This window comes from Colius striatus, chromosome 23 (assembly GCF_028858725.1).
Source record: "Colius striatus isolate bColStr4 chromosome 23, bColStr4.1.hap1, whole genome shotgun sequence".
In the NCBI taxonomy this organism is placed as follows: domain Eukaryota; kingdom Metazoa; phylum Chordata; class Aves; order Coliiformes; family Coliidae; genus Colius; species Colius striatus.
Window position 1 is genome coordinate 3,410,029 of NC_084781.1, and position 27,854 is coordinate 3,437,882.

General features: G+C 44.6%; 1 protein-coding gene across 1 annotated transcript; it reads right to left on the reverse strand.

The window, feature by feature from the left end:
- Window positions 1-27,706, reverse strand: NCAPD3 (non-SMC condensin II complex subunit D3). The gene is made up of 35 exons (XM_062013907.1): window positions 27,643-27,706; window positions 27,303-27,457; window positions 26,707-26,869; window positions 25,769-25,947; window positions 24,760-24,933; window positions 24,446-24,507; window positions 24,091-24,178; window positions 22,719-22,852; window positions 21,942-22,014; window positions 21,254-21,379; window positions 20,857-21,109; window positions 20,267-20,329; window positions 20,001-20,084; window positions 17,270-17,343; window positions 16,228-16,362; window positions 15,277-15,497; window positions 13,674-13,865; window positions 13,232-13,329; window positions 12,986-13,101; window positions 12,192-12,299; window positions 11,541-11,655; window positions 11,338-11,445; window positions 10,102-10,340; window positions 9,298-9,377; window positions 7,944-8,081; window positions 7,481-7,614; window positions 7,152-7,351; window positions 6,495-6,605; window positions 5,923-6,081; window positions 4,338-4,507; window positions 3,968-4,107; window positions 3,764-3,841; window positions 926-1,000; window positions 766-826; window positions 1-678 (listed from the first exon to the last, which is right to left on the reverse strand). Exons 1-35 carry the CDS (start codon window positions 27,704-27,706, stop codon window positions 567-569), a joined length of 4,482 nt encoding a protein of 1,493 aa, XP_061869891.1. The 3' UTR covers window positions 1-566.
- Window positions 27,707-27,854: the final 148 nt, after the last annotated feature.

Sequence of the window (27,854 nt, forward strand, 5' to 3'; positions counted from 1 at the left end):
ATAACATAGTTCTAGAATGGAAATATTCCATATAAAAGAACATTCAGGCTGTTCATACACACAGGAGTTTGCACAATAAATAAGAGGTGATGTAGCGTGCAATTACCAGATTTAGGGGTGTGGCAGTCACAAGCTGTTGTACCTTTGTGGAAATTAAAGCAACTCTGGGTTATAACCAAGAGGGACAATGAGGGATGGAGTGAATAAGCTGAGCCACTCACTTCCCTGCAAGCTGTGATAAATGCATTTATTGCTAAGCTTGTGGCAACATTATGCTCTTACTTTTCTAAATGGACAAATTATACATCCTGTGAGTGAAAAGCAATCCTCCCTTTATATTGCAGCTTTCTAGCACTCCAGTGAGCTTTGGCAACAGCAGCCACTTACAATACATACATGGGCTAATGCAGGCTTTGTATGCCCATGTTCCAGACAGCTTCATGTAAAAACCATGGATGAGCAGATATAGGGAAGGAAGGACACGTGTCACCATGATTTATAATTACAAAAGGAAAGGACAGATTTCAGGCAACATGATGATTCTGTACAAAAGTTCAATGAGAGGATCAGTTGTCTGGTTTCAGGGGTGTTCTCCGCTGGGACCGTCTCAGAGCGACACTTTGGCTGCTCTTTTTCCTTGCTGGGGATTCTACTTTCCACTCCTGTGGCAGAGACAGGCTGGAAGGAAGCAGAATGACCAGTTACTTTCAAGCACTTGACCAGTCTCTCACTGGGATTGCTGGGTCAGATCTGTGTTGGACTTACGGTTTCTCTGGTGATGTCAAACAGATAATATCTCTTGGCTCATCCTCAGCCCCTTTCTTCTCTGCAAATAATGCATATATTTTAAAAACAAACCCCCCAGATCTGATACTTTGGGGTTCTTTCCCACCCCCCTCAAGTCAGGATCACCAGGGTAACTTGCCTGTAGCTGAGCCGGGCGTGTGCGTCAGGCTGATGTAACTGACCCCAGCACCGAACGTCAAGTCATTAATGGTCTCTGCAAGAGAAAGCACATATTAGCAGCCAGCCTGTGGCACAGCCAGAGGGCAAGGCATGCTGTACTACACCACCTCAAGTGTCATGGAGTAAATTTATCCAGTTAAGTGCAAGCACATCCACATCTCTCTTGTCCAGCCCAGCAGATCTCAGTGTCTCCCCTCTGGCCTCAAAACTAGATGCTGAATCTGATGGGCCATGTGTGTACAGCAGCTTCAGACTCCAAACTTAGAGCCTTCTCTGCATGTGCAGGAAATGAATCTAAAAATGAGACCTCAGTCATGGGCCTCCTTGTCCACACCTTCTACTGCAGCTTTGCCATCTTTCACTGCAGTGTGTTAGATTCAGACCAGCTGCTTTGCCTCGTGAAGGCAGAACACAGGCCTCCTGAAGAACGACTGAGGACCTGAAGAGCCCTTCTGCCTGCAGCCAGACAAGAGGAATCACTTGACAAGGGAGCTAGGTAGAATTCTGCTTGTCTGAATAGGCCAGAGTTGTCAGCTGTCTCTTTCCTGTCACTCATCTCAGGAGAGATGTCACAATATTCAGATTTCACTTTGCTCGATGCTCTGTTTTATGCTCACGTGTCCCAGAATCTTTCATAAGGAATTAAGGTAGAAAGTGCTTTTACAGGGAAGGAGTTGGAAGCTCTGCTGAAGGGATTTGTCTCTACAGACTAACTGGGTTGGCTCTTTAACTGCTTCCTTGTCCTGGAAGGGAATCAGTGAAGCTTATAGTGAAAGTCCAACTTGATCTGCCCTAGCTGACTTCTGTATCTCTCAAGACTGACCAGCAAATGTCCTGACTTACTGTCTTACTAAGTTATCTTGGTTAATGAGAAATTCATGTCCAAGGGAGGAAGGAAATGGCAGAGAATGAGAGAATGGTCATCAGGCAGGGCTTCCCAAGATGGTACCTTCACAGTGTGTGTTTATGTACCACACTGAAGCCATCTACACTTGCCCAGACTCCCCTGAGCCATTCTCAAAGCCACAAGAGGACTTGAGGAGGAGACTCAAAAACAGCAGGGGAAGAGAGTGACAGCCAGAACAGTTGAATCAGGTAAAGAGAGGAGACAGATGTTCTTCAATTGCCAGGTACAAAATGATTTACAAAGAATTGCATCTCCCAATAGTTCAGGATGAAATACCAGAGAAATAAAAATGCTTTATTAGCCAGCACCACCACGCAGATGGCTCCACACACGCTAACAGAAGTGATGTTACTGCTCTGTACAGTTTGTCTCCCCACTGAAAGACATGTGCTGCCTCCAAGCAAAGGAGGAATTCAGCCCTAGTATCACTGCAGATTAACGTTCTTCCTCCTTTTTCACCATATGGTGCTTAAGAGAAACAGCCGTGTGAGCTTCCAGACAGAGACATGGCACTTAAAGATTTCTGCTCTCCAAAAACCATGTTCCCCCCCCTCTAAGATATTTGTTTCTTGCTCAGGCAGCAAAGAGAAACATTGAGGCAGACAAATCTAACCAAGCAGGGGAGCACACAGGGAAGGGGAGGGTCATATTTTCCAGTGGATGCACATCAGTGCCGCCGGTTTGCTCCTGCCTGCTTGAGGATGTCAGGTATATGCAGACTGCTTTCTTGGCTCTGTGTTGCCTGCTCTCCTCTGTGTGTGCAGGTCAGAAGTTGGCACAGGTACAGGCAAAGAGTGCAGTCAAACACACCTGCTTCTGGAACCTTGAACCCCCCCTCACAACAGTTCACAACTGCCTAATGAGAGCTGACCTGTCAGATACTCACCTGTACCACTCTGTGAACTCCTCACACTCACAATTCACACTGAAAGGGAGATGCCCTTAAGGCCTTCAGCAGAGAATTGACATAAAGGAAGGGAATGCACTGCTGGAACTCAGCTCCATTTGTGTTCCACTCTGCCTGCCTCCTGTGCTGGCAGAAAGCCGCCCTGCCGAATGCTGTGGGGCTGTCAGAAAGCATTCCACTGAAACCTGACTGCTCAAGGTCGGGTTTTGTGAGATGGCACTTCAGCTGCCATGGACATCAGCACAGCAGACTCTCACTATTTGTGTGTTAAGAGATTCCTCTTGGTCTATTTTTGCTTTCATTTCCACGGCAGAGTAAAAACATAAACCCAAATTACTCCTTCTCCAATGCTCTTTCTTATGGTAGAACACACACACTCTGTGCAGGTTATTAATCCTACTTGAGCAGATCTCTGTGTTCCCTTGCAATTGTCACAGCTCACTGCCTGTTCTAGAAGCAGGCCATAGTTCATCTGAGATCCTTTGTTTGGAACACAGAAAACCCCTATCTTAGAGCTGAAAAGGACCAGACCTTGAGTATCTCCATCCACAGCAGGGTTCTGTTATTCAGTCTAAAAAGGCTAAACTATGCTTCCAGGGTTAAAGAGAGCAAAATGACAATGTAACAGAATCCTGCACACTCCAGGCAATCCAGCTATTGAGGAACCACAACAACATGCCTCCTTTGCACCCCCAGAGCTCTTGAAGAAAGAAAGGGAAGTAGCTATGGTACTTCAGCAGCCCAAAATAAATGCTCTCCTACTGTAATACTGTGTGATGCATTCATGGGGACTGTATTGGACTGTCCTTTCCCATGTTCAAGACCTTCAGTTTGAGGACAGTTCTTGCTAACTACTACCATTTAGATAGGTAAATAATCTCTAGCTATGGATGACTACTTTGCTCTGCTCTTCAGGGAAGCCATGCAGTGCCACCTCCTCACAGCAGCCCAAGGAGGAAAGGGTTCCTTTGGGTTATACTTACGTTCTGGTGTGCTGATTGCACGGCCCACCACAGAAACGTTTTCTCCAGTAGACTGTTGATTCAGGCTTTGAAAGGATGCTAGAAACAACAAGGAAATAATTAAGAATAGAAATGTATTCACTCAGATACCTCAAGAGTCTAACAATCAGGCTGTGTCAGCTAGATCTAGCCCCATGCCAGAGCAGTTGGCAGCAAGCTCCCTACCTTGCTTCATATCAGCGGCGCTTGATGGGAGGGATGCAGCCAATAAACTTCCTCCAACACTCTTGCTGCGTTGCTTGCCCCTGGCTTCCATTGCTTTCCTGGCAGAGTTCAGGATGGCAAGTGTGCTCAAGGATGCTGGCCTAAAGGGCAAAAACCATGGCAGAAACAGGGATTTCCTTCTGCAAGCCCAGATAAGATGCATGTCATAGGGAAAAAGACCTGCGCCCTCCCAATCCCTTATGACCTTTAACACCAAATGTAATGGAGAAGATCAGCTGGTGGCTTTCACACCACTAAGTAAGGAGTGGATAAGAGCCAAGCAAGAGCCCTGCAGAATAGCCTAACCAAGAACACAAAGAGAAAGCCATACCTGCGCCCTGGTGGCAGCTGTTTGAGAACGTTGGCAGTAGGTGTAGCAAACTCAGAAGGCACAGAGGAAGGACTTGATCCAGGTGGTGGGGACTGTCTCACACTTGCAGAAGACTGAGCATTATTATCCCAGCCACCAGAAGGTACAGCTCTCTCCAAAGATGGAGTTTGCTACAAAAAGCAGGAGAAAAAGATCTTAGGTCTACTAATGGATAGAAGCATAGAGAACCTCAGATACCAGACACAGAGACCTACAAGCTGTGTGACTAAGAGCTGCCCTTTGTGTGATGGATGTAAAGGGGTGCTGGGGAAAAAGAACTCACTGGCCAAAATTTTAACAAGAGGAGAAAAGGAAGTTTTGATGGGATACATATGTCCTAGTTTAGAGGTTTATATATAGGGGTTCTTTTAAAGTCAGCAGGGAGAGAAAGGTACTTCCAGGGTAGAAGTCATCTCATCTTAGGGAGGTATCTAAAATAGTTCAGGACAATTGACACAAGCACATACTTATTTCTTTTTATCTAAAAGAGGATCTGCATGACCAGGACAGATGTAAGTTTCCACTCACAGAATCCCAGAAAGGTAGGGATTGGAAGAGCCCTGCAGAGCTCCTCCAGCCCAACCCCTGCTACAGCAGGTTTCTCTCCATCAGGGGGCACAGGAATGTGTCCAGGTGGGTTTGGAAACCTCCCTAGGAGCTTCCACACCCTCCCTGGGCAGCCTGGGCCAGGGCTCCCTCACCTCAGCACCAAAGGAGTTTCTCCTTGTGTTTAAGAGGAACTTTTTGTGTTCCAGCTTGTCCCTATTACCCCTTACTCAAGTCACTGGGCATCACAGAAAAAAGACTGGCCCAATCTTCTCAACATCTGCCTTTAGATATTTACAAGTGTTGATAAGGTCCCCTCTCAGCCTTCTCAGGTGCCACAGCTTTTCCTCATCAGAGAGATGTTCCAGTTCCCTCAGCATCTTGGTATCCATCCACTGGACCCTCTCCAGCAGTTCCCTGTCCCTCTTGAGCTGGGGAGCCCAGAACTGGACACAGGACTCCAGATGAGGTCTCACCAGGGCAGAGCAGAGGGAGGAGCAGAACCTGCCTTGACCTGCTAGCCAGTCTCTCCTTAATACCCCCCAGGATGCCATTGGCTTCTTGCCCACGAAGACACACTGCTGCCTCATGTTTAATTTGCTATCCACTTGGCCTACACCTAGTCAGACAAAACAAATCCTTTTCTTTTTGACCTGTTTATCATCCTTATGATGATAAACATCCTTATGTGGGAGCAGGGAACAATGCAGCACGTGAGTGTGGCCAGTGGTAAATCAGACTTAGTTTTCCCTCCAAATGGAGTTCTTTTTACATTCATTGTCTGCTGTTCCTCTTTAGCCAACACGTGCTGTTTGTTGTCGTTCTAAGCATATTAAACAACTCTGAAACCAAAGCTTCTGTCAGAAAAATGCAAAGCCATCTGAGAGCTTAACCATTGTCAGAAAGTGCTGCAAGCAGGCCCACGGCCAGAGCCTGGGTGTTATGTGTGCACAGGCTTCAGCAGAGGCGACAGTACGTGTGCTGAGTTAATGACACTCACCACCTCTGCCTGTGCTGCCGAGACCTGCTCTTGCTCTGACTCCTTCTCCCTGGTCAGCTGCTCTTCGTATTTCTTCATATCGTACTCCAGTTCGGCTGCCAGCTGCTTGTCCACAGCAAAGAAGTCTTTGATTTCATTTCTGTAATCTTGCATCATTTCCTGGAACAAGAAGGAATGTTTGAACTCTTTCAGAAATCTCTCCCGACTACTGATTCCCGTCTCCATTCACATCACAGCTGCTCAAGTGCAAAAGGAAATACCAGTTGGTAGAGCAGAGGTGTTTTTAACAGACTAAGAATTTCGATTCCAATTTGTACTTCGGAACATGCAAAAGATTTCCAGCATTGAAGCGTTCTGCCCACGTTCCACAGAGGAGGCTCACACGTAACACACTGTGAGATCCTTAGCTAAAATCCCTCCACCTCCTACGTTATTTAACACAGTGGCAGTGTCACAACATCATATGCCTTCTGAATTTCCTTCTAAGAAGGCTGTTTGTTCCGTTACTGGTTGCACATCTAACATGTTACCTCAAGAGAGATAAAAACCCCCAAGAAAACACCTCCCCTTACCCGCAGGTAGTCCATAAGCTCCCTAAGAGCTGGGATCCTCTTCTGCTCCATCAAAGCCTTCAGCGATGTGATGATTGGGATGATATTTTCTATGAAGTTCTTCTTTTGAACCTGTGTTTGAACAAGGCATGAGCAAGTTACACGATGCAATAAAGGAGAAGCCACTCTGTGGTTAGATGAATGGCTGAGGGAGAGGAGTTACTGCTTCAGAGTGAGGGAATTGCCACAACTAAACCTGCACTTACACATAGGCTTTTAACCTAAGTGGAGTCTTTTAAGAGACATCACTAATTCAGTCAGTTCTCACACTGAAGGCAAACTGCCAAAACGTGCACCAAAAGGCATTGTTGTGCTCCAATGTTTTACCACTAAGAGATCTGTGAAACAAACTGAGCCAAGCAGCGCTGCACTGACTTCATCTGGTCACTCCAACTGTGCCCTTCACAAATTGAACCATAATATTTTGTTTTTACAACACACAGGTGCTTCCACAGGTGCCCTCAGAGCAGAGCAGACCTACAGAGCTGAGTAGCAGCCTACAGTGTGCCATTGCCATGTCACCTGGGTAATGTCTGCTCCAGTTTCTCCATTAAAGGTGAACATTCCTCCCAGTATAGTAGCCAGCTCTCCTCCCACACCAGACCAAGCACCACTCACCTGTGAGATGAGCTTTTTCTGTGCCACCTGCATGACAGCATTGGCCACAGCCATTTCATCGTCATCAGGCTGAATGTCTTCATCAGGTTTTGACCTCATAGTTGACAGTTTGATTTCTTTGCAGCTAAGCACTGCAAATGTATCCGAGAGCAGCTCACTGGCTTCCAAGTCCAATGGAAGGATTTGATCCACAAAGCATGCTGGGACACACAGGGAAGAAATGAGAATTAAGGGAAACAGCAGAGCCAATAAAGACAGGAAGATGAAATGGGCAGATTAAGAGCCTAATGGTTTTACATAGACACTAGTTTTGCTTGACAGATCCTTACCTAGGACGCTGTGGCTGATCTTCGTTGTAATAGTGAACCTCTGCTCATCTGTGAAGTGGTCTAGCAGGAACTTGTAGATCTGCATCCTTTTTTCTTTGTTATCTTTTCCCTTCAGTGAGAATAGTTTCTTTGCCCTATGGTAGAGCAAGACAAGAGCCAAATCCATACTACATGAATTCATAGAAATAATAAGACTTGAAGTCAGAGAGGAATACTGGAATGTCACTTTCAAGACCCATAAAGCTGCTCGGATCCCACACACTCCCACAAATTACATGCAGAAAGCCTCCCAGAAGTGTCATGGGGAAGACACCACACTCTCAATTTAACACTGCTTCCCCTGGATGTTTCCCCCCTACTGTAGACATAATTGTAAGCACCACGAGAGCTTTGCTGCAGCCAAGAGTTGTGTGGTCAGACAGCCCATCATTCAGCAATAAGAAGGGACATGTGCTCAACTGACCGTGTGCTCTGGGGGAACCTGTTGTACTTCTCATGTTTCTCATAGCTATTGAAATGGAAGATGCATTCAATGAAGTGTTGGGAGAACATCAGTGGATTCCTTTTCAGCAAGAGATGCACCAGGCAGAACTCTCCAAACCTGGAAAGAAGGAGAAGGAAGAACTCATCATCAGGTAGCTTCTGGAAGCCATCCGTGAAACACTGTGTAGGGTTCACAAGCAGGATGGTTTTCCTCTGCTAAGTCTCCCTCTATACCAGAGCTAATTCTTGCCCAGCTCCATCTAGGCCTGAACAAGGACATCAGCTTATTAGCTTTAAGCTTTTTTTTCCATCCAGAAAGAGATGGACATTTTCAGCATCAACAACACCACTTCATTTTTTTGCCATTAAAGGAAACAGAGTCAGAAATAGACTGGAATTTGAAGTCAGGCACAAGACTTTCATTATTTCAATAACTAAACTTCCAGTGTGGCTGAGACACTTGGCAAAAAGTTAATCACCAGAAGCCCTGCAAGTGGTGCAAGTTAATTTTGTCTGGATGCAGTCACTGAATGCAGATGCAAAGAAAAAGGCTTCTCAGGAAATTGCACTGTGTCCCTTAGCTAAAGCTCTAGGATCGTGATGTTGCAATGTCACCATCTACTGGAAAGACATTTTTGGACATTAAAACCTCACTGAAGAGAAGAGAAAGTGTGAATATGCACTAGGAAGCAATATAGGCTGATGGTCTTGGGAATACCGATCTTCAGATGGACCTAGTAGAAGCAAGGTGTCCAAGTCTCCTCTGCATCCAGCTGCACCATCTACCACCCGCAGATGAACCAAGTTCATTCTCGTTTCTATCTAACAGAGCAGCTTGAGACTTGGAAACCTACAAACCCTTCATAAACATGCACTTAAAGCCAGTGTGTGGAACTCCTTTTGCACATCAAAGTGTTACAACATGTATTTGAAAGCTTAAAGAGATATGGCATGTCACATGAGAAAAGAGAGAACATCGAATCCTATTCCTAAAACAAGACCAGCACTCGAGACAGTCTTTCAGAAAACCAGGAGGAAGGTTTTGTAAAGGCTTGTCTCCAAAATCCCTTTTTTCTGGCTGAGTCAAAACCAAAGCAGAGCTGCATGTTTTAACAGCAGCCAAAAACGCTCAGCTTGCTACTCTAGGACCTTCAAATGATTTGGAAAGAGGTTCACCACTCCTTTGCTACCCTAAAGCGTGAACAACTGTAGAAGTGAAGAGCTAAATGGGACAACCACCCGCTCTCCCACTGGAATTCTTCTCCACACACTGAGACAGGTTTTGGGTACATCTCTCATCTTCACCTCCACTGTTTTACAGATGAGTATTTTACCTGGCAATATCTGGATTTGGATCCACCAAGACGCTGACAAAACGGAAGAAGAGACTGTCCTTCCATTTCACAAACTCCTCCTGTAAGAAAGCAGCAGACAATGCATTCTCAACCCAAATCAGCAAAAACCTTCAGACTGCAGCATCTGATGGAGCCTGGCAGAATCAGGCAAATGAGTAAGCTGCACAACTTCAGATGGAGGTACACAAAATAAACCCTTAAAAGACAATATTTTGGAGGATGCTTTAAACAACATAAAGGCCACAGCAGTAAGCATTTCAGTTTGCCACAGGTATCCAGAAAAAAAAGCAGAAACATGAAAAATCTGTTCTCCCATCCCAAGGCACACATGCTCTTCAACACTATTCCTGGAGCCAAACACACTCCAGATCTGCCTTGGTTGGCTTCATGTGAACATCAGGAGGATAAACATCTTGAGCCTCTCAACATTTACATCTTTAGAACAAGAAGTGGAGACAGTAGGAGAAAAAGGTGCTGGGATGCTTGTTATATTCATTCATATAGGAGTGAAACTGAAGGGAATTGAAAGATACTAAAAGAACACAAGGGAAGTGGTAATGGTTGACTAAAAATAACACAGTTGAATAATGAGATTAAGTGTCCTCGATACAATTTCTGCCTATGTAGCAAAACATAAAGCAGTAACCAAATACACAAAGTCTTTGATTAAGTATAGATTAATCAAGGTCCAAGTAATACATCCAGTGGTTGGGCTGCCAGTATTCAGCACAGCAGAGGTACTCAAAGGGGATTCTCAGAGCCACGCTTAGGAGCACGATTTACCTGCAGAAGGTTGGTAAGCAGGATGAGTGTCTGCTTCCGGATGAAGGGCTCTGGGTCCTTGAGGCACAAGGAAATGTTGGGGATGTATCTGTCCACCATGGAGGTGTAGCGGACGCAGAGGTCACACATCACGATGACAACGTTATTGCGAACAGCCACGTCGTGGGACACCTCCAGCTCTCGAGCCAGAGCTGCAATGCATTTCTTTGCCAGATCCTCGTGCTGCAAACACAATTTACCTGTGCAACAGAGACAACGCTGTCAGTGCTGTGAATATATTCTTCTTCCTAACCACCAGAGCCCAGCTAACGACCTCCTCTGAGTCCAGTGTGAGCTAAGAAAAGAATCGGGAAGTAAACGGGGGAATAAACAACAAACACAAGCTGAAACTTGATGAGCAATCTGCACCATCTCTCAAAGTAATGATACTTGAAGGAGTTCTTCCAAACTCCTCTTAGACCTATAGCGTGGGTCCCTATGCCAAATTCCCTCCTTCACAGAGAACTATTTCTGTGTACAGGGTATTATTCAAAGCAGCTAAAAAGAACAGCCCCAGCTGTCATAGGCATAGCAGGGAGACACCCACCTCTAAGAGCATCACTAAACCAACTTAATATAAAATAGCCTGCATTCTAACATCACTTCTAACTGTTTCTGAGCTCTGTACAGAAGTATTAAGCTCCCCCAAGCAGTTAAGGAAAGAATAATACTACTTTTATCTGCAGCAAAGAGACTTGTTCCTAACCACAGAGGTACTTCCAAACCAGAACTTTCACTGAGTGCTCTCCATAATGGTGGAGACATAGATTTGACCAGCCTTCTATCACAAAGCTCTTTGTTCATGCTGAGGAGAACAACTACGTGCAATCATTCTGCTCTGAACTGAACCAAAGGCACCAAGTTTTCTTCATCTTCCTTTGAGCACCTTACTGCACAGAAGATGATCCTTCAGCCAGACACCGAGTACAACAGGATTCTGAAGGACATGGCTAATTATTGATCATTATTAATGCATTAACCACCTCCAGAAGCAGTCATATAGATGGCAGCATTTTTATAGTTTATGCAACTTGTTACCATGGATATATGCATTGCTAAAAGCCATGATGAGGCAATGCAAACATGGAGCACCGTGGCTATCTGTTACAACCAACACAGCTTTTGAGCTGAACTTGAACCAGAAGGGCTCAGAACTGGATACAGGAGGGTTTGCTTCTGCTGCAGGATGGCACTTACCTAGAGTAATGAATGCATGAGCTCTGACCATTGGAGGCATGGCTGATCCTCTGAACTGGGACAGTGGCTGAGAAGATGGGATTTCCTCACTATCTGAAGAGCCAGATACTAGAAAAGAACAGGCCAGGAATGAAAATATGCATCATGGGTCAACAGGGTTGTCTGTAAATGCAAAATTAAAGGTGGTATGGAGAGAGCCTCACATTGGTTCTTGTTGACAGAAGAAGCCAGTATGGACTGAATCAAAAGGAAGATGCGTTTCTCCACTTGGGCTGGACACAGCTGTGCAGCCTCACCCAAGATGAAGAGGTGTCTCACCTACAGAGAAAAGACAGCACTGCAGTCAAAAGGCTTTATGATCATCAAATCCTAAAACTGCCAAGCCCATCACTAAGCCATAGTACTTCTCCAAAAGCAAATGCAAACACCTTCAGGCCTTTCAAGACAGTGAGCAGAGAAGGTGAAGATCTGAAGCAGAAATGGTGTGTGTATGTGTTGGATATGCTATAATCCCCATATCTACTGCTAAGGTTGAAATACTCCTCAAAGCATTCCATGAGGTTTACAGACTCATTTTCCCAACCAGCTTGTTTAAGAAGTAGCAGTGAAAAAGCAAAGGAGAAACATGTCATTTTATTCGAAAACACATGGAGTATCTTATCCTTGACGCAACTGCTCATACATGAAACTGTTGTATCCTCCCAGATTCATAAACACCAGGTTTCACTATAAGCTTATATATATGTGCACATTGATATTTTCCTGGGTAACAGTTATTAGCATGAACTTTAAGGAACATGTTTTCAAGTAGACCTGCACCCTTTGACCCATCTGTGAAGGAGAACCAGACTTACCAAGAGATCTTCTTGCAGCTGCTCTGTTCCATCCTCTTTGAGGACTATATTTGAAATATAACTTTCACAGGTGGATACTAAATCTCCACACACCTGGTTGAGCAGCTCCTGTTCCATAATTAAAGGAAATTAATTGGGCACTTGATTAATTAAACAAAATGTAGCTGTAATATCTGGCCATACATGAATCTCTAATCTGAAAATCCTTACATCCTTCAAACTACTGAAGGTGCTACTGAAATCAATCAGGCAGTGCCTGAGAGCTTTCAAACTCTTCCTGCATATCAAAGGATGCCTGCAAGTGTCAAAACACCTTGGAGAATCTGGGTTTTAATGATCAACAGGCCTAAGTTTACTTCATTACAGAAATCACACAGATTTCAACAAAAAGGGCTTAGGTGACCGTTTCATGTATATCCAACACATTTGAGGTTGCCTGTGAAAGTGTTATTGGGAAAATGCAGTTCCATTAAATGAAAAAAAACAATGTGAATTCCAAGGAATGGAAGGGAAGCAAAAGGTACATGAAGGCACAGCAATAGGTCTCCTTTAGGAACTCTCTAAACTTTGACCAAAGGCAAATACAAGGCACTTCAGGTGGGGGCAAAAAACCCCAAGCCTTCTGAAGCAAGAATATTTCTTACAAGTCCATCCTTAGAACAGACTCAAGTTGCTGGAGTCAGATCTTTATTTAGATCTTATCAACATACTGACTGGGGACAGAAGCTGCCTTCAAAAGACAGCCCTCCTAAGTGTGAAACAAGCTATTTTAAGAGATGTATTTTAAGTCATACCTGTGCCTTCTCCAGCACATCTGCATATGCACGGCAGAGCTTCTGCAGAGTTTCTACAGCTGGGCTGATTACCTCCAAGGGACACTCAGACTCCTTCAGCCAGCACTTGATATGCTCTGAAAAGCACACCACACACCTAAAATGAGTATTTTCTAAGCCTATCAACTGCTTATGGAGAACAATCAACCGTTAAGATGAGAGGCATGAACCCTGCCTTCTCTTCTGCAGTTTCTCAGAGCCACTCACCAATCAGCTTCTCACAGGTGCTTTTAGGGAGGTGCTTTGCTATGTGACCAATGACACACAGCATATGTCCTATAGTATCAGTGCTCACATTCTGTTGCCTGAAAAACAGCAGAGCAGACAAACTACCATTAACACCAGAGAACGACACCAAATCACAGTAGAAAGATCTTTTCATCTGGGACATGCATTATTAAAGACAGACCTGTCAAACCAAATGAGAACTCAAAAAGCTTAAGGCAACAGTTGGTTACTGCACAAATCTGCAGGCCATTGCTTGCCTCCTAGCTGCAGAACCAATTGCATGAATAAAGAACTGTGATCTAAGCAGCTAAAGCAATCTGCCTCTGCAAGGACAGAAAGTGCTCACTTGCTTTGTTCCTCCTCTCCGTCCCCATTTCTTTCCTGCAGAACAGAGGATGGAGTTCAAAGCACACACATATACCTGCTGACACTGTCCCAGGATTCAATGATCTTGGAATAATCCAGCTTGGGTGAAGAACCTGACACTTTAGCAAGCAGCATCCAAGCTGGCACAGCATGCTCTGTTTCCACATGAGACATGACGTTATTAATCAAAGTGGAGGTGAACTTATTCTGTCTGGCCCACATATGAAAAGCTTTGTTCAAGTAACGGCTGCAGGGAAGAAAGATAAGAAAAAGTAAGTTAAAGGAGGAGTCAACAAAACAATTGGTCTTAGGCATGGGCAGTAAAATCCAACATCCCTGTCCAGGATACACTGGGCGACACAACAAAGCTGCTATTGCTTGGTGTGCCCACTACCCAGAACACGTAGGGTTTTCCACTATGTATTTTACTAGCGGTATTCTCAGTCTTTCAGTTCATAATCCTGTCTACAGAGCTGGCATACAAGCATAGATGCAGTGCTCTGTGTTAGTAAGACAGAAGGTCCAACTGATAACATGCCACATCAAGAAAAGATCATCTCATCTACCTGTAATGAAGACTTTCTAGTAGTTGCTATTTAATACCCATGATAGGGCAGGATACAGAAACATTAAGGCACCATAACTTGCTCATTTTTCTATTTAACTCTAGTTACCTACTTCACAATGAAAGAGTTCTGAGATTTATCAGGCGGCAAGGTACTCCAAGGTCAGGAAGAAAAAGGTACCATGAATCTGCAAACTGTTTTACAAAATACCCCAAATTAGAACGCTGACAGTTTCACAGATTGGCAAAGCAGCACAGCCAGTATCTCATTTTCTATTTCTGAGCTATTATGCCCTGTTGACTAATAAACATACAGCTGTCTTTAATCAATGTTGTGTCCTTGTCATACTATGTGTCATCCCACTTCTGCTGCTCCTTCCCACAGCATTCTGCAAAAGGCAGAACAATTCTATTTGTCATAAGACAAGTAACATATTGTACATCAGAATTAATAAAAGGTGATGTTCTCCTTCCTTTATATATCCTCTCTTACTTCTGTCATCAGAACACCTCCATTTGACTTAAATATTCATGCTGCTATCAACACATCCAGAACAGCATACAACACTCCTGTAGATTAACACTCAAGTTCAGGGAGAGAGCACAGGTAACAAGAGCAGCCAGTGACAATACTTGACACAAGAGGAAACTGAACTCTTCTGGCCAACTGCCAGCTTGTCCATGCCCGAGAGAGCAAGCCAAGCACCTCACAACATGACAGTTTCCATCCCTAGCAGTAATGTGCACTTATACTGACTGTTTCAAGCAGGAAATTCAAATAGCTTAAAAAAAACCAACCCCCAGTCAACTCAGTTCTTTGCCCTGGCACAACAGATGGCACGTGCATTTACACAATATGTAAACTATGATGCCTAACGGTCAGTGAATGAGAGCACTGAGAGTAAACCCTTATCTCAGCCCTCCAGTCAACAGCCCATTCCAGTCTGTAAAGGAAAAGTTGCACATTCTAAAGGGATTAAGAGTAAAAACATGTTCTGACATAGCAAAGGCAATAAAACCAATAAATGCATTGGACAAAGGGTTGTTATGGAAAAGCCATCAGAGCCTGCAACCAAGGGGAACGTGCACTTACTGCAGCTCCTGGCTTTCTGAAGTCAAGAGGGTGAGAAGATCCCACGCCAGAGCCTGCTTTCCATCTTCTTTCCTGGATTTACTGTAAGATGTTATGTTTTGCAACAAAAGCTGATCGAGGCAATCCAAGGCCTTTTCCTGCACTGAACTTTCAGGGTCCATCACTACGGGCACCACTCCGTTTAGCCAGGCCTTCTGCACTAGAACATTACTGTGCTGAGACTGAAAGACACGTTCTATTAGAAACATTTTTAAACCATTGGAATCTTACATGCACAGGTAAGATCAGCAAAGGCCTAGAAACCTCCAGATCTAGCTACTAACTTGGAAAATAAATGTTGATGAACCTGAGCACGCTGTTCAGCTAGCACTGCAATCTGGCAACATATGGCACATGGGAACCTGTTTCTCCTTGGCATCACACAGTATTTGATCATATCTATGATCAAGCTACCTGGTGCTTCTGCTGAAGCACTGCAATACTTTGTTGTGAAACCCTATAAATAATTATAACAGTATTGCAATAAAGCTGTACAGCAGATGATTTAACACTAAAAAAAGAGCTTTGCTTAATATAAACCCTATGTGCCAAGCCTAAGTTACTGACCCTTTGTGAATAAATAGGAAAGAAAAATACTGCAGTGCTACCATCTACATGTTACATCTTAGTAAAGTGATTTGGATTCTTGGGTTTTTTCAACTCAAGAAGACCAGCAACACCATTTTCTCCGTGACACACAAATCAGCAGTCAGGAAAAGAAATGCTTCCAACAGTTGGAAGTGCTCTGCATAAATCACATGTATAAGAATGAGTCACGGCTTCCAAGTCAAAAGGTAACACAGAAATTAAGACACAGTCATAAAATGAAACTCACTGAACGAACAACAGATTTGTCCCTTTCCTCCCTCTTTGAACCCACGGTTCTCTCAGCTCATGAGATGTGTTTCTCACCAGGAGCAGCTCTGTTATGGACTGCAGCGCCTGCTTCCGCACGGAAATGGAGGGGTCCCGGCAGCGGTCCTGAAGGGCAGACAAATCTTCTGCAGTACAAGGGACCACTTTGTGCTTCAGCATGTTCATAAAAACCTGCAAGTCAAGCATCAGCGTGACTTGGTGGGGAATATATGCCATGTGCACCGAGTAGCACATCAAAAATACAATCTACCCCCTACCAACTTTAACCAGAGATTAATTTACCTCACTGAGATTGAAGCATCACATGAACAATTTATGAGTACTGGGCACAACCAGAGGCTTTGAATGGAACAGAAAATATCTTTTCAGTCATTCCAATTTTATAACAGTGTTTGGATAGGGTCAATGTCACAAGTTCCCCTGGAAAATAACCTGTCTCTTGTATGAACTTTGTCTTTTACTTGGTAACAAGGAAAAGGGGACTTTTTTAATCTCTATTTTGTATCTGATCGAAAAGTATTAACCCAAAACAAGTGGAAACCCATAAGTAGGAAGCTCAAATCAGTGTGTGAACTAAGGGGAAAGAGCTGGGGTGAAGAGGACTAACAGAGGAAGCCAGACAACAGCAGATGTGTATTCTTTGAACTGACATTTTCATTGAAGGATGTCTCTTTAAAAGCCAATGACTTCATTAAAAACCCAAGGAACAAGCAAAGCCACGCACACCTCAGAAAGAGGCTGGATATAACCTAATCTCTTTGTTACCAAGGTCAAAACAAACTAAGCAGCTAATATGCCTCAGTTTATAAGGAAGTCGCTTAATTGAAATGCCTATTGACATTTGAAGAGAGCCTCTCTTTCTAAATGACAGAATAAGAGAATGCCAGCAGGAGTACTAGAAAAATTTTCCATCATCATGCTTGCATTATTTCCCCTGCAGGCACTCTGCAGGCATAGCAGGGAGATACAGGTGGGCAAAGTTATATACAGCTCGCTACAGCACTCCGGCCTAATTACGTATCGTAACGGCATTCTGGGTAGTTGCTGAGAACAGGGAAGCGTGGGAGAAACACCGTACCTGGAGGGCAGACTTCCTCACATTGGTCTTCTCATCCGCTGCTCTCAGTCTCAACATGGCCATGACTTCTTTTCCTATCCAAAACGGTGACAAAAAGAAATGACCCACACCACCACCGAGCAGCACCGTCACATCAACACTGCAGCACCAAGGAGGAGCGCGGCTCTGAGCTTGCCTGAATACTGATTTGTTGCCCGAGACTTGCAAAGGGCAAGAGAAAACTGAACAAAAAAACTGAACAAAGCACAACAAAAACCACCTGAAGTAATGGATTTAGAATCGGGTATAAAGCCAGAGAGGGAAAAACCCCAACAAAGTGAGGCACTGAATCATTTGATAAGATGTGGCAATAAGAAACACAAACTTGTGTCACATTTATTTGTATATCTAACAAGATGTTGTGGTGCCTTCACAGTGTGAAAGCTCAGATGAATCCTGCACAGTCCTAACAAAAGCCTGTAGCACAGGCAAGCCTGCTGCCTGTGGGAAAAGCATGTTGAGGGCAGACCACTGACCAAGGGATCCAATGCAGCCCCAAGACAGGTTCCCAGGCTTGTATGCTGAGAGCTTACAATGCCTCCAAGCTCTTGTGAGTTCTGCCTCAGAGCTCCACACAGTACAAAGTATTAATACATGAACTGATGTGTTTTACAGAGGAGAAATGACTCCATTTATGAACTTGACTGAATTCCTTGAGGCTGCAGAATGGCAGCTGCAAAGAACCCAAGAGTCTACAAGGAAATCAGAACCTCTCTCTGAACGTCAAGTTAGGCCTCAGATTTTGCTCTCCGTGGCAGCTCATTTCTGCACTTTCTTGGGAAAAATACATAATGGAGATGACAGTTTATTAAATGACAGTCAACTGAAGACATAGAGCCACAATCAATTACTTCTCACCTTCTGAATCATTCAAATGGACTACTGACAAGCTGGCAATACTGACTTCAAGCATTCTGCCATTGCTTGTAAGGTTTGTGTTTATTGATGTTTCTTAGATATTAGAGCATTAAGGTTTCCCAAATATATGCCAAATTTAGAGACCTGTCACTTAGAGAGGTTCCTGTGGAGATCTACTCTCTTGCCATTAAGAAACAGGGTTAGTGACAAGGGAATTAATCAAAAATAGTTTGAAATCAACAAATCATTTTTTACTGAAGGAAGCAAAGGGTCTTTGATCTGTGCTTTAACTGCAATCGCATCCTCCTGAGAGCAGCTGACAGAAAAAAACCCCACAGGATCTTTTTATTGCCAGATTTTGCCATTTAAATAGCCCAGCTCTGCTGAAGGTGACCAAATCTGCTCAAATCATCACCCTTGGCCACCTGACATTGATTTTACATGCAGTGACATAGAAAACAAGGGAAAAAACCCCACCAAACCCAAACCAAATGGCTCAGAACTATCAAAGGAACAAAATATTTGTGTACTGTTGGGCAGTGGTAACCCTGCAGTGCATACCTCACTCTGCACCCTTCTTATCTTTGCCATTGTGCATTAGCACGTTCTGGCTCTCCTCAGCTATTATTTATTTCACTTTTAGAATATGAGCTGTTTGGTCTCCACAGAAGTGCAAAATTAGCACAAGCTTAAGCCCAACACAGGCGTGTGCCAGACAGCTTTGCTAATGCACCTTGACTGACTTGGACAGCCCTGTATTTCAGCTATTCTCTCGAGCTCCAGACAGTCCTTTTTCATCCAATCCTTTTCTTAATTTGTTTTGCCAAGTGCCAAATGTATGCTCAGCTGGGTATCAGATACAAAACCAGGCATCCTCTGCACAAGGAGGCTGCAACTAAACAGGGAATACACAATGCCTTAAGAGGCCTGGAGGACTTTTCTATCTGAGAGAGCAGATTAACAAAATTTATCAGTGAAATGTTTTAAAAGAAAGCTTTCAATGGAAAAGATTGGAGCCTGGCTCATGGAGATAGGGAGAGAGATCCCATGCGAAGAGCAGCATGAGACGTGTAACAAAGACACAAATGCAGGATGTGAACCAAGCAGCGAATTGAATTGTCAGCAGTTCAAGAGAGGTGAACAGCAAGAACTGAGAGCAAAGATACTGAGAGCAACAATATTGGCAGAGGCCTAAAGGTTAGGAAGAAAAGCTTTCACACAGAAGAGGAAAAGAAAGGAAGAGATTCAAAGAAGGAACACTGTGGCCACAAAAGCCAACTAACATGCTGATTTCATGCTATCAACAAATTAGAATTAGCTGCTTGCCATTCTGCATCTGCCCAGTTAACCTCACACTTGGCTTTCACCTCCAGCCAACTCCTGATGCAGCAGTGAAGTGAACTCTGCCGTACATAACGGTGCTAGGCAGAGGTGCTGGGTTTTACCTAGCAAAAACATATTAGTTCGTTGTGCACTGGAGCACGAGATTTAATTACCCTTAAACTTATGGAGTTACAATTGTTATATTCCACATCAATTACCATCCTTTTTAGAAAGGATAAATCACCTGCTTTTCAACAAGTGTTGACACCACATTAGTACAAATGAACATCAGCATTCCACAACTAAATGTATTTTTCAAACTTGAGTGGAAATACTATTTCCTTATGGCTGGCACTTCCATCCCCTTCATGGCCCTTAAGTGTTTCCTAACAGCTCTACAAAGCTCCCTCTGCTTTCTTGGAAAAACAGACAACAAAAAGGCTTCAAAAAGTCTAATTTCAATGAAGGTTTTCAAGAGTTGGCCAAAAAGGCCAGTAAAATGTGGACCTACCATCATGCACAGCAGTATTGCTGCTGTCTGTCAACTCGATAGTCTTGAAAGTCGGTAAGGTCTTCAGAGGATGGTTGGACAGAGCTGAAAGGAAAGTTCAAAGCTTAAGAATTAAAAAGCAAAAAAGACATATGTTCACCCAGCAGAATGGTTCACTCTTAAACAGAGAGCCTCATGCATGCCCTAGGTTTTACAGATAGGCATATTTTTAGAAAATGGCATGCCAAAAAAAGCCTGAGACTTACTAGAAGAGAATGACTCTATACCTTCTGCACTGACTATGGAACTCGCAGTGTTGGTGTTTGCTTCCAGAACTGTATGGTCAGAGGCTGCCAAAAATAAATGAAAAGAAAAAGAGAATTAAAAGGAGTATTTTAATTGCACATATTCTGTCATTGCAGATCTTTTTTTCAGGCAAGTACTCTAACTGTAGGATGCTATATGCATACTTCTGAATTGTGCCATCTGGCCTTTACCACACCTGAGGGAGTTCAGAATGCCAATCACGAACAAAACAACTTAGCAGAAGCAAAAGGCAACTCGAGATTTAATCAACTGTCAGGCAAGAATGAACTTCTCTTTTTTTTTTTCCCAATGAGCAATTTCACTCATCTGTAAACATCCTTCAAAGGTATCTCGTGGAGGAATCTATTTAGAACTGATATACAAGAATAAATCCCTTCCAAATATAAGGCTTCATGCGTAACAAGAGTCAGCCATTACTTCTCATTATGACACAATACACAAGGACACCACGTGCAGATTTTTAAGTTCCTGACAAACAGTTCTCCTATCTCCCACTAATTATTCCCTAGAATGTTCAAGAAATATTTTCTATTTTCCCCAGAAAACTTACACCTCTGTAGTAAGTCCTGTATACTCTCCAAGGCAGCAGCAGCTTTCATTTCTAGGCAGTGGGCAAAGCTGCTCAAGGCTTTGCTACGGACCGTGGGTGCTTTGTCCGAACACCGGCCAAACACCATCACCTGCACTAAGAACTTATGCCTCAGAAACTTCTGATGATCCAGGGACAAGGAGCTGTCAAAGTTCCTCTCGGGCACATCCAGCAAAGCTAATGCTACATCAAGAGCAAACACTCTGTAGGCAATCTGTTGGGAAGAAAAAGCAGGCGAGGTGCTCTGTCAGTGTAAGCAGAGACACAGGCATTGCCTACCCTCTTTGCCCATGTTTAGGTACTAAAAATAACAACAATGCTCTATCAGAAGCATGGAACACCAAGGAGCTGTACTTACTTTCGTGTTGTGTGAGTATTTATAAAGCCAAGCCATGAAGTCAGCAAACTCGATACAAGGGAGTTTATTCAGCAAAGTCACCAAGGCCTGAGCAGCGTATGTGCGATAATCAGCCTTATCTGGGACCTAAAAGAAAAGGGCAATTGCATGGTATGAGCTTTTGATGCTTTGCTCTAGAAGCCAGAATGGCATTTCAGGGGTTAAGGGGTTATTTTTTTGTTTAATGAGGTGATACTATCACAGTTCCCTTGGTCACTACCTCAGCATTCACCTACAACCACCCAGCAAATCCCCCAAGGCAAAGGGGCAGCTTAAATGAAATCCAGAGGCAGTTTTTCTACATGGCAGAGAGTTAGCAAGGCAAAGAGCTGAGTCATAATCTTCATTTTTTTCTCTACTCAAAACAGTGGTAAAAGCAAGTGCAAATTTTGGAAAGGTCACGATTGTGATGAGGGGGAAGTGTTCACCCTCAGTACTCTCTCAGGGTGCCACACTATTTTTAAGATGTCTAAAAACGCCGACAGAGATCAAAACAAACCACAATCAGGCTGTCAAGACATTTGCAAATGATGAACACCTTTTCATTCCTTGCAAAACACTGTGAAAATGGATTTCCTAACTATTACAGATACTGCAGTGTGTCCACACATGAATTCTTCAGCTCGAGACGCCACGAAGCTCTGCGTACCTTGGTACAGATGTGTTGCAGTAATATTCGAAGGACAGGAAAAACAACTTCTTTCTGCTCATCTACTACAGAACTGCACGGAAGAAAAAGAGGCAGGTTTTAATAAGGCTGGTTTTGTAACAGCAGAAATCAAGTCAAGGACACGGCTTTTGGAATGCATTGCTAAAGTCAGGAAGAGTTTGTGTCGTAGAAGTGTGAGCGCTGCCTCAAGAGAGCACAGACCTACTCACTCCATACATTAACCTGGCTTTGCAGGCAGAAAACGTGTCTTCCAACACACGCAGAAGGAGCATATGAAAAGCTTCTTTATTCTTAATCTACTCACTGTATGTTGTGTGGAGAACTCTGCACAAACTACGTTTTCCAGCAACACTGATCGCCACACAGAGGGAGTAATGAACACAGCAAAATATGTCTTTAGGCAGGAGAAAGCAAAGGACTAAGGGGAACCAAGCTCCAGATGAATCTTTCATTTCCTTTACAATACTTAGTAGTAAAGCACAAGACCTGAAAAACTGTCTGCAAAGCAAAACACAGAAGACAGGTCTCTTCCACTCGCTGCCACTTCTCTGTCAAACAGAACCTTCCTTCCCCTCCACCAGCAAATTCAGTGAATTCCCATTACAGACATTTTAATTAAACCTCATTTACACAAACAGCTTCAAAGTCAGTGCCAGTTTGTCTCATCCCTTTATCAACTAAACAGTAAAGCAAAGGCATATCAGAAGAAAGAGCAGACATATCCAGGAAGGGTAGTGCCAGAGTTCTGTACTTCACCTGATGAATTTTATAGCCTGATTCCTGGCACTGATCGTGGCTGATGTGATTGCAAGGACTGCACATCTGGAACCTCCACCACTTTCCAGCATAAGAATGACATTGAGGATTCGCTGGAAGATACCACGAAGGATCTGGAAAGAAAAGGTTGCTTTCAGGGTTGTTTCAGTAGCAACTGGAGCCCATGGATTAGCCTTCTGATAGGATCTATAATTCTGAACCAAACCAGCTTAGATCCAGATAATAGCACCTGTCAAAATAGAGGACTCCTAGGAGAATAATTAACACACACACCACCTGTCCTAGCTGTCATGTTCTCATACAAGCTCAGTAAGGCTGAGAACAGGAATAGATCCCCTCCAAGGCAGCAGACTTCACTTTTCCAGAGGTGTTTGGAATTTGAGGAAATTCACTGGATTTTGTCAAGAAGACATCTTAATCTAATTGTGTGGTTTTACCACCATGTGCACTTGAACTTTTGGAGCTTCCTCACTGCCATGTTTTGAGACCATGGCACGCCTCAGTACCCTGACATTCATTGAGTAGTCCAACAGAAGAGGATGGGGAGGTGAGGCTGGGCTGAGAAGGACAGATACTAAGTCTTCCTGAACTGAAAAGCCAAGGAGGTCGAAATGCACAGATCTGAGGCTGCTAAAGCTGGGCTGACACTTAGGTACATGTCAGGTTGGTGTGTACTGAGCTCCAGGCTTTCCTGACTAGACAGTCACCCTGGCTCACTCACAACTACCTCTGATGGGCTCACAGAGAGTGGCAAACACATCAGCATGGTCACACCCAGGGCTGAAAAGCCCCATCCACTGCAGCACACCGATAAGTGGAGATGACATAGTGAGCTTGACAACTGAGCAAAATTTAGAATGTAAAGCTGCAGACACCTTTCTGGTTGAACTGGAACGTCCCATAACGACAGGACAGTCTCTGAATGACAATCACTTTCCCTACCATCATCTGCGCATTGCACTTGCCCATCATGCCTCGCTGCTGCACAACCCAGCACCACCGCACGCTGCCAAGCGGTGCTGCAGCTCCACCTAGCAGGAAACAAGAGAACTCCAGGCAAAGGCAGTAACCTGGAATTCTCTTAACAGACAGCGATCTAATGCCACTATAGCCATCCATCCCTGTTTTCAGTTCACTCGCCACAAGAGTCACTAGAGTGCAGAATTCAACGATCACGAACTGCATCATCGTACAAGCCCAAGTAAATAAGGACTGAGGTAACACTTTGCCTCTGATCTGGCAGACATAAACACACAAAAAGCAAAACTAATCTATAGCAAAAAAAAATGTGCAAGCCAAAGTGATCTACAGAGGGAACAGTACAGCAGTGAGAATTCTGCCCCACTTTTACCTTATCTTCTGTACCATGTAGAGGGGAACACAGCAATCGCAGTCCATGATAGGCCAGCTCAGGAATGTAGTTAGCTTTGTTAACATTCCTAGGCAGAAGAAAGCAAAGAGATGTCTTCATCTCTCATCAGAGAAACATTTACTTCAACTGTTACGACTAAACATGCTTGTTGACTGGAAAACATCCAATATTCACTAAGTGTTGTTTACTGTTACCGAGGTGGAACACGTTCTAATTATCTCTAGCGAAAGAAATCACCGCTTTGCTTTCCCCGTTAACAGGATAATAACAACACAAGCACTGAGCACTTCACTGGGCCAAAGCACTGTACAAACAGGAAGAATTATTTGCTCACATTGCTGCTGAAAACTCCAACTCATGTACTGCTGGCTCAAAGTTTGTCATTTCAGTGAAGGTCTGCAAGGAAAGAAAGCCAAGCTTAGCCCCTCCATATGAAGGGGAGATGTGTGGTCTGCCTGCATGCTTGAGGGTCAGGCACAGAGAACTTGAGTCTCACTTTCAAAGCACAGCATCTCCTTCAAAACAGAACATAAGCAGATCCCAAAGCCCAGAGGCTCAATATCATCACTCCCGTGGCTACGGAGTGTTCTGTACACAACAAAAGGTCGTGTTAGGGGACAGAAGGTTCCTCAGGTTGAATCTCATTACCTGCAGGCAGCTCTGCAAACACTCGGGTTTTTCTTTGAGGGAGAACTTGGGTAGAAGGCTTAAAAAGTTCTTCAGAAGGAGGAAGATGGCGTTACGAACTTGAAGAAGATCATCCGTTGAGAAGTAAATATTTTCACAATCCTCCTCATTCTCCTCTTCCAATACTTCTTCCATCTGTATTGGTAGGAAGGAGAAACTGCACCACCCTGTCCCACAGCACCAGCTGCTCTGTGCACATTGTGGTGCTGCACACTTCTCAGGCTATGTCCTACGTGATTTCACATCCAAAACCCTAAAGCTTTTCTTTTAGATCAGTGAATGCACTTCAGAGTGGGGGAAAAAACCCAACAAAAGAGACAGAAATGTGAAAGTTGGATATAAAAAACAGCTCCAAGGCAGCCTATTCTCATTTTGAAGGAGGAAGCTCATCCAAACTGAAGACAACTATCTGAATTCTAATCTGACACTTGCAGATACACCTCAAGTAATCCCCATTGTGCCCAGGACCTTCTTCGCTTGCTTGTTCTGATGTGTAATCCTCAGTTCCCTTTAAAAAGTAACATCTAAGTGTTAGAAGGAGCAGCTGAGAACAGCTAACCAAAGCATTTAGCCCTTAACTTCCCACCAGTAAGCTGGCAAGGAAAAGCAAATGTCATTTGCAAGCCGGTCACATATTAACTTGAAGGTCTCTTGAAGCAGCTGATATAAATTAGTTTCCCCCTCTGCTACTGAGCTTTCTAACAACATGCCACAGACAAATAAGCTTAGGTTTTTTTCTATTAGTCAGCAGCCAGGAAGCTGCAGCTAATCTTGAATCATCAGACCTCTGAAATTTCTAACAAGAGGTAGAGGATCAAGAGCACAGCTGAACTGCTGAATAAAAGGTTAAGAACTTAAAAAAGGATGAAATAGAGAAAGAGTATCACACTGACCTAGAGGTGGAATAGCTTGCCAACAACTTGCTTTTTAATAGAGATTTATATCTGAAGAGATTACACAAACACCTTACATTGCCACTCCTGCATGGTTTTCCTTTCTTCTTATTTCTTCCTGCACTGGTCTGAGAGCTTTGAGTGTGCATCTTCTTTCTTTTCCTCATCAGATCTGGTTCCTGAGGCCAACATTTTGTCAAGGTGCGAAGACATTTCTCAAATATGACTTGGTGGAACAGCTGGTTAGCTACACTGCCTGCCCAGAAAAGACAACATCATCCATCTTCCAGACAAAACAGAGAGAGAACATCAAATTGTATAGCCATCTCTCCATTTGCTCTGACAGCCAAAGAGATGGCCAGAACAAAAACATTGTCCTGGGAGCTTAAGGGAGTTCAGGAGAAGGAAAAGGGAATTCTTTGAACAAAGCCAAACTGCATCAGCTGACTTATCACCAGCGATGACATTCACCAGCTGATGGACCCCTTCTAGCTAGGAATGTGCTGCACAAGGATCAGCAAACTTTAGGGTACATGTTAGCCCTGAATACAAAAGAATCCTGCTAGAAAACTCCCACTGCTGGTTATTTTAAACAAATACTACTGTTTTCACAAATCAACCTGTGCAGAAGGACTGCATGGTGAAATCCTCTCTAATTACAGAGCGGGAACAAGCCTTCACTGCATGATGTTGTCAGAGCAGAGAGATACGTGTGGTTCCAGCTCTGTGTGGCATGCAGACTCCTCTGTGACCTTGTCACAGAGCTGCTAAGCAGATGCATGGCAATATAGACCCAGACTGAGACCATCAAGCCCTCTTAGGACAAATCAAACTGCTCTTAGACTGTAACAGCTGTTCAGCCCTCAACACCATGGCTGAATCTCATCCCCATGGATCTCAGGGAGATCAAGCCAACTGTTCAAAAGCTGTCACTTGTTCACCTGGAATTCTTACAGAGCAGATTTTGTCAGAACAATGATTTATCAACAATGAAGAGGCACATCCCTTTGCTCACCTGGGATTTCCAGCAGTAGGAAGTACAACCCAGCGGCGTGAAGAGCGTAAATCCGCTGCTGTGCGTTGGCTCTCTTATGCTGTCCCGCTTGGACAAAGTGGTGCAACACAGCCACGAGAGCGTTGGGCGAGAAGCTGTTCTCAGCGAAAAAGGCCCAGATATTCTGAGGTAAAAACACACGAGGGAGAAACTCAGTAACACAGCTCTCTGCAAGTGGCTGTGACTCGCATCTTCATAGAATCAAGGAATCATTTTGGATGGAAAAGAGCTTGAAGCTGCTGGAGTCCCAGCCCTGCATGCACCTTGCCAAACCTTGCCCTCAGCACCTCAGCTCTGGGATCCCTCCAGGGCTGGGCACTCCCCCAGCTCCCTGGGCAGCCTGGCACAGGGGCTGACACCCCTCTGAGTGAAACAGTTCTGCCTCAGCTCCAATCTCAACCTCCCCTGGGGCAACTGGAGGCTGTTTCCTCTTGTCCTGTCATTCATTACAACAGTTGTCACTGCAACCGATCCCCTATAGATGTTTTAAAACAAGTTGTGTTATGTCAGAATATAGAATACTAGATAGAATCGATATGATATTAGAGTACCCTCACCTCTCTGCTCTGCACATCCTCCGCTGCGAACGGCGCCAGCGCCTGGTAAAGGCCGCTAAAGGCATCAAGCCCGTCTTCCGTGATCTCCTCCGCTATCCGCGCCTCCAGGGGTTCCGTGTCCGTGAAGTCCAGCTCCCAGACCGTGTTCACCCAGACTGAGCGGGAAAGGGTCAGTAAGCGCCGGGGGGCACCGCGCGCGCCTCACCCCCCCGCAACGCTTCTGTATGAACCGGCAACAGCGCGGGGAAACCGGCCGGTACCTCCATCCCCTCAGCCTGGACGGAGCAGGAGGAAGGTCCCGTCCCGTCTCGTCCCCTCAGGCCGCGCCCCGCGCCCTCACCTGCGGGGGCCTGGCGCAGCCGCCACGGTGCCAGGGCGCGCGCCAGAGCCTCAGCCGCCGCCATCCCGCCGCCGCCGCTTCGAACCGGCCAATGGCGCGGCGCGGCCGCCCGCAGCCAACCGCCGCCGCCGCCCCGCCTCCCGGAAGCGGCCGGGCCAGGGGCCGGGCAAAGGGCCGCCCGGCGCGTGCGCGGAGCGTGCGCGGGGCCCGGG

Excerpts from the sequence above, each read along its gene's own strand:
- NCAPD3 (XM_062013907.1), bottom strand. The coding sequence starts at position 27,706 with ATGGCGGCGGCTGAGGCTCTGGCGCGCGCCCTGGCACCGTGGCGGCTG. Across the intron at positions 7,352-7,480 it reads GATCAGCCACAGCGTCCTAG|CATGCTTTGTGGATCAAATC; the intron begins GTAAGGATCTGT and ends TGTGTGTCCCAG. Across the intron at positions 1,001-3,763 it reads TGCAATCAGCACACCAGAAC|AGACCATTAATGACTTGACG; the intron begins GTAAGTATAACC and ends TTTCTCTTGCAG.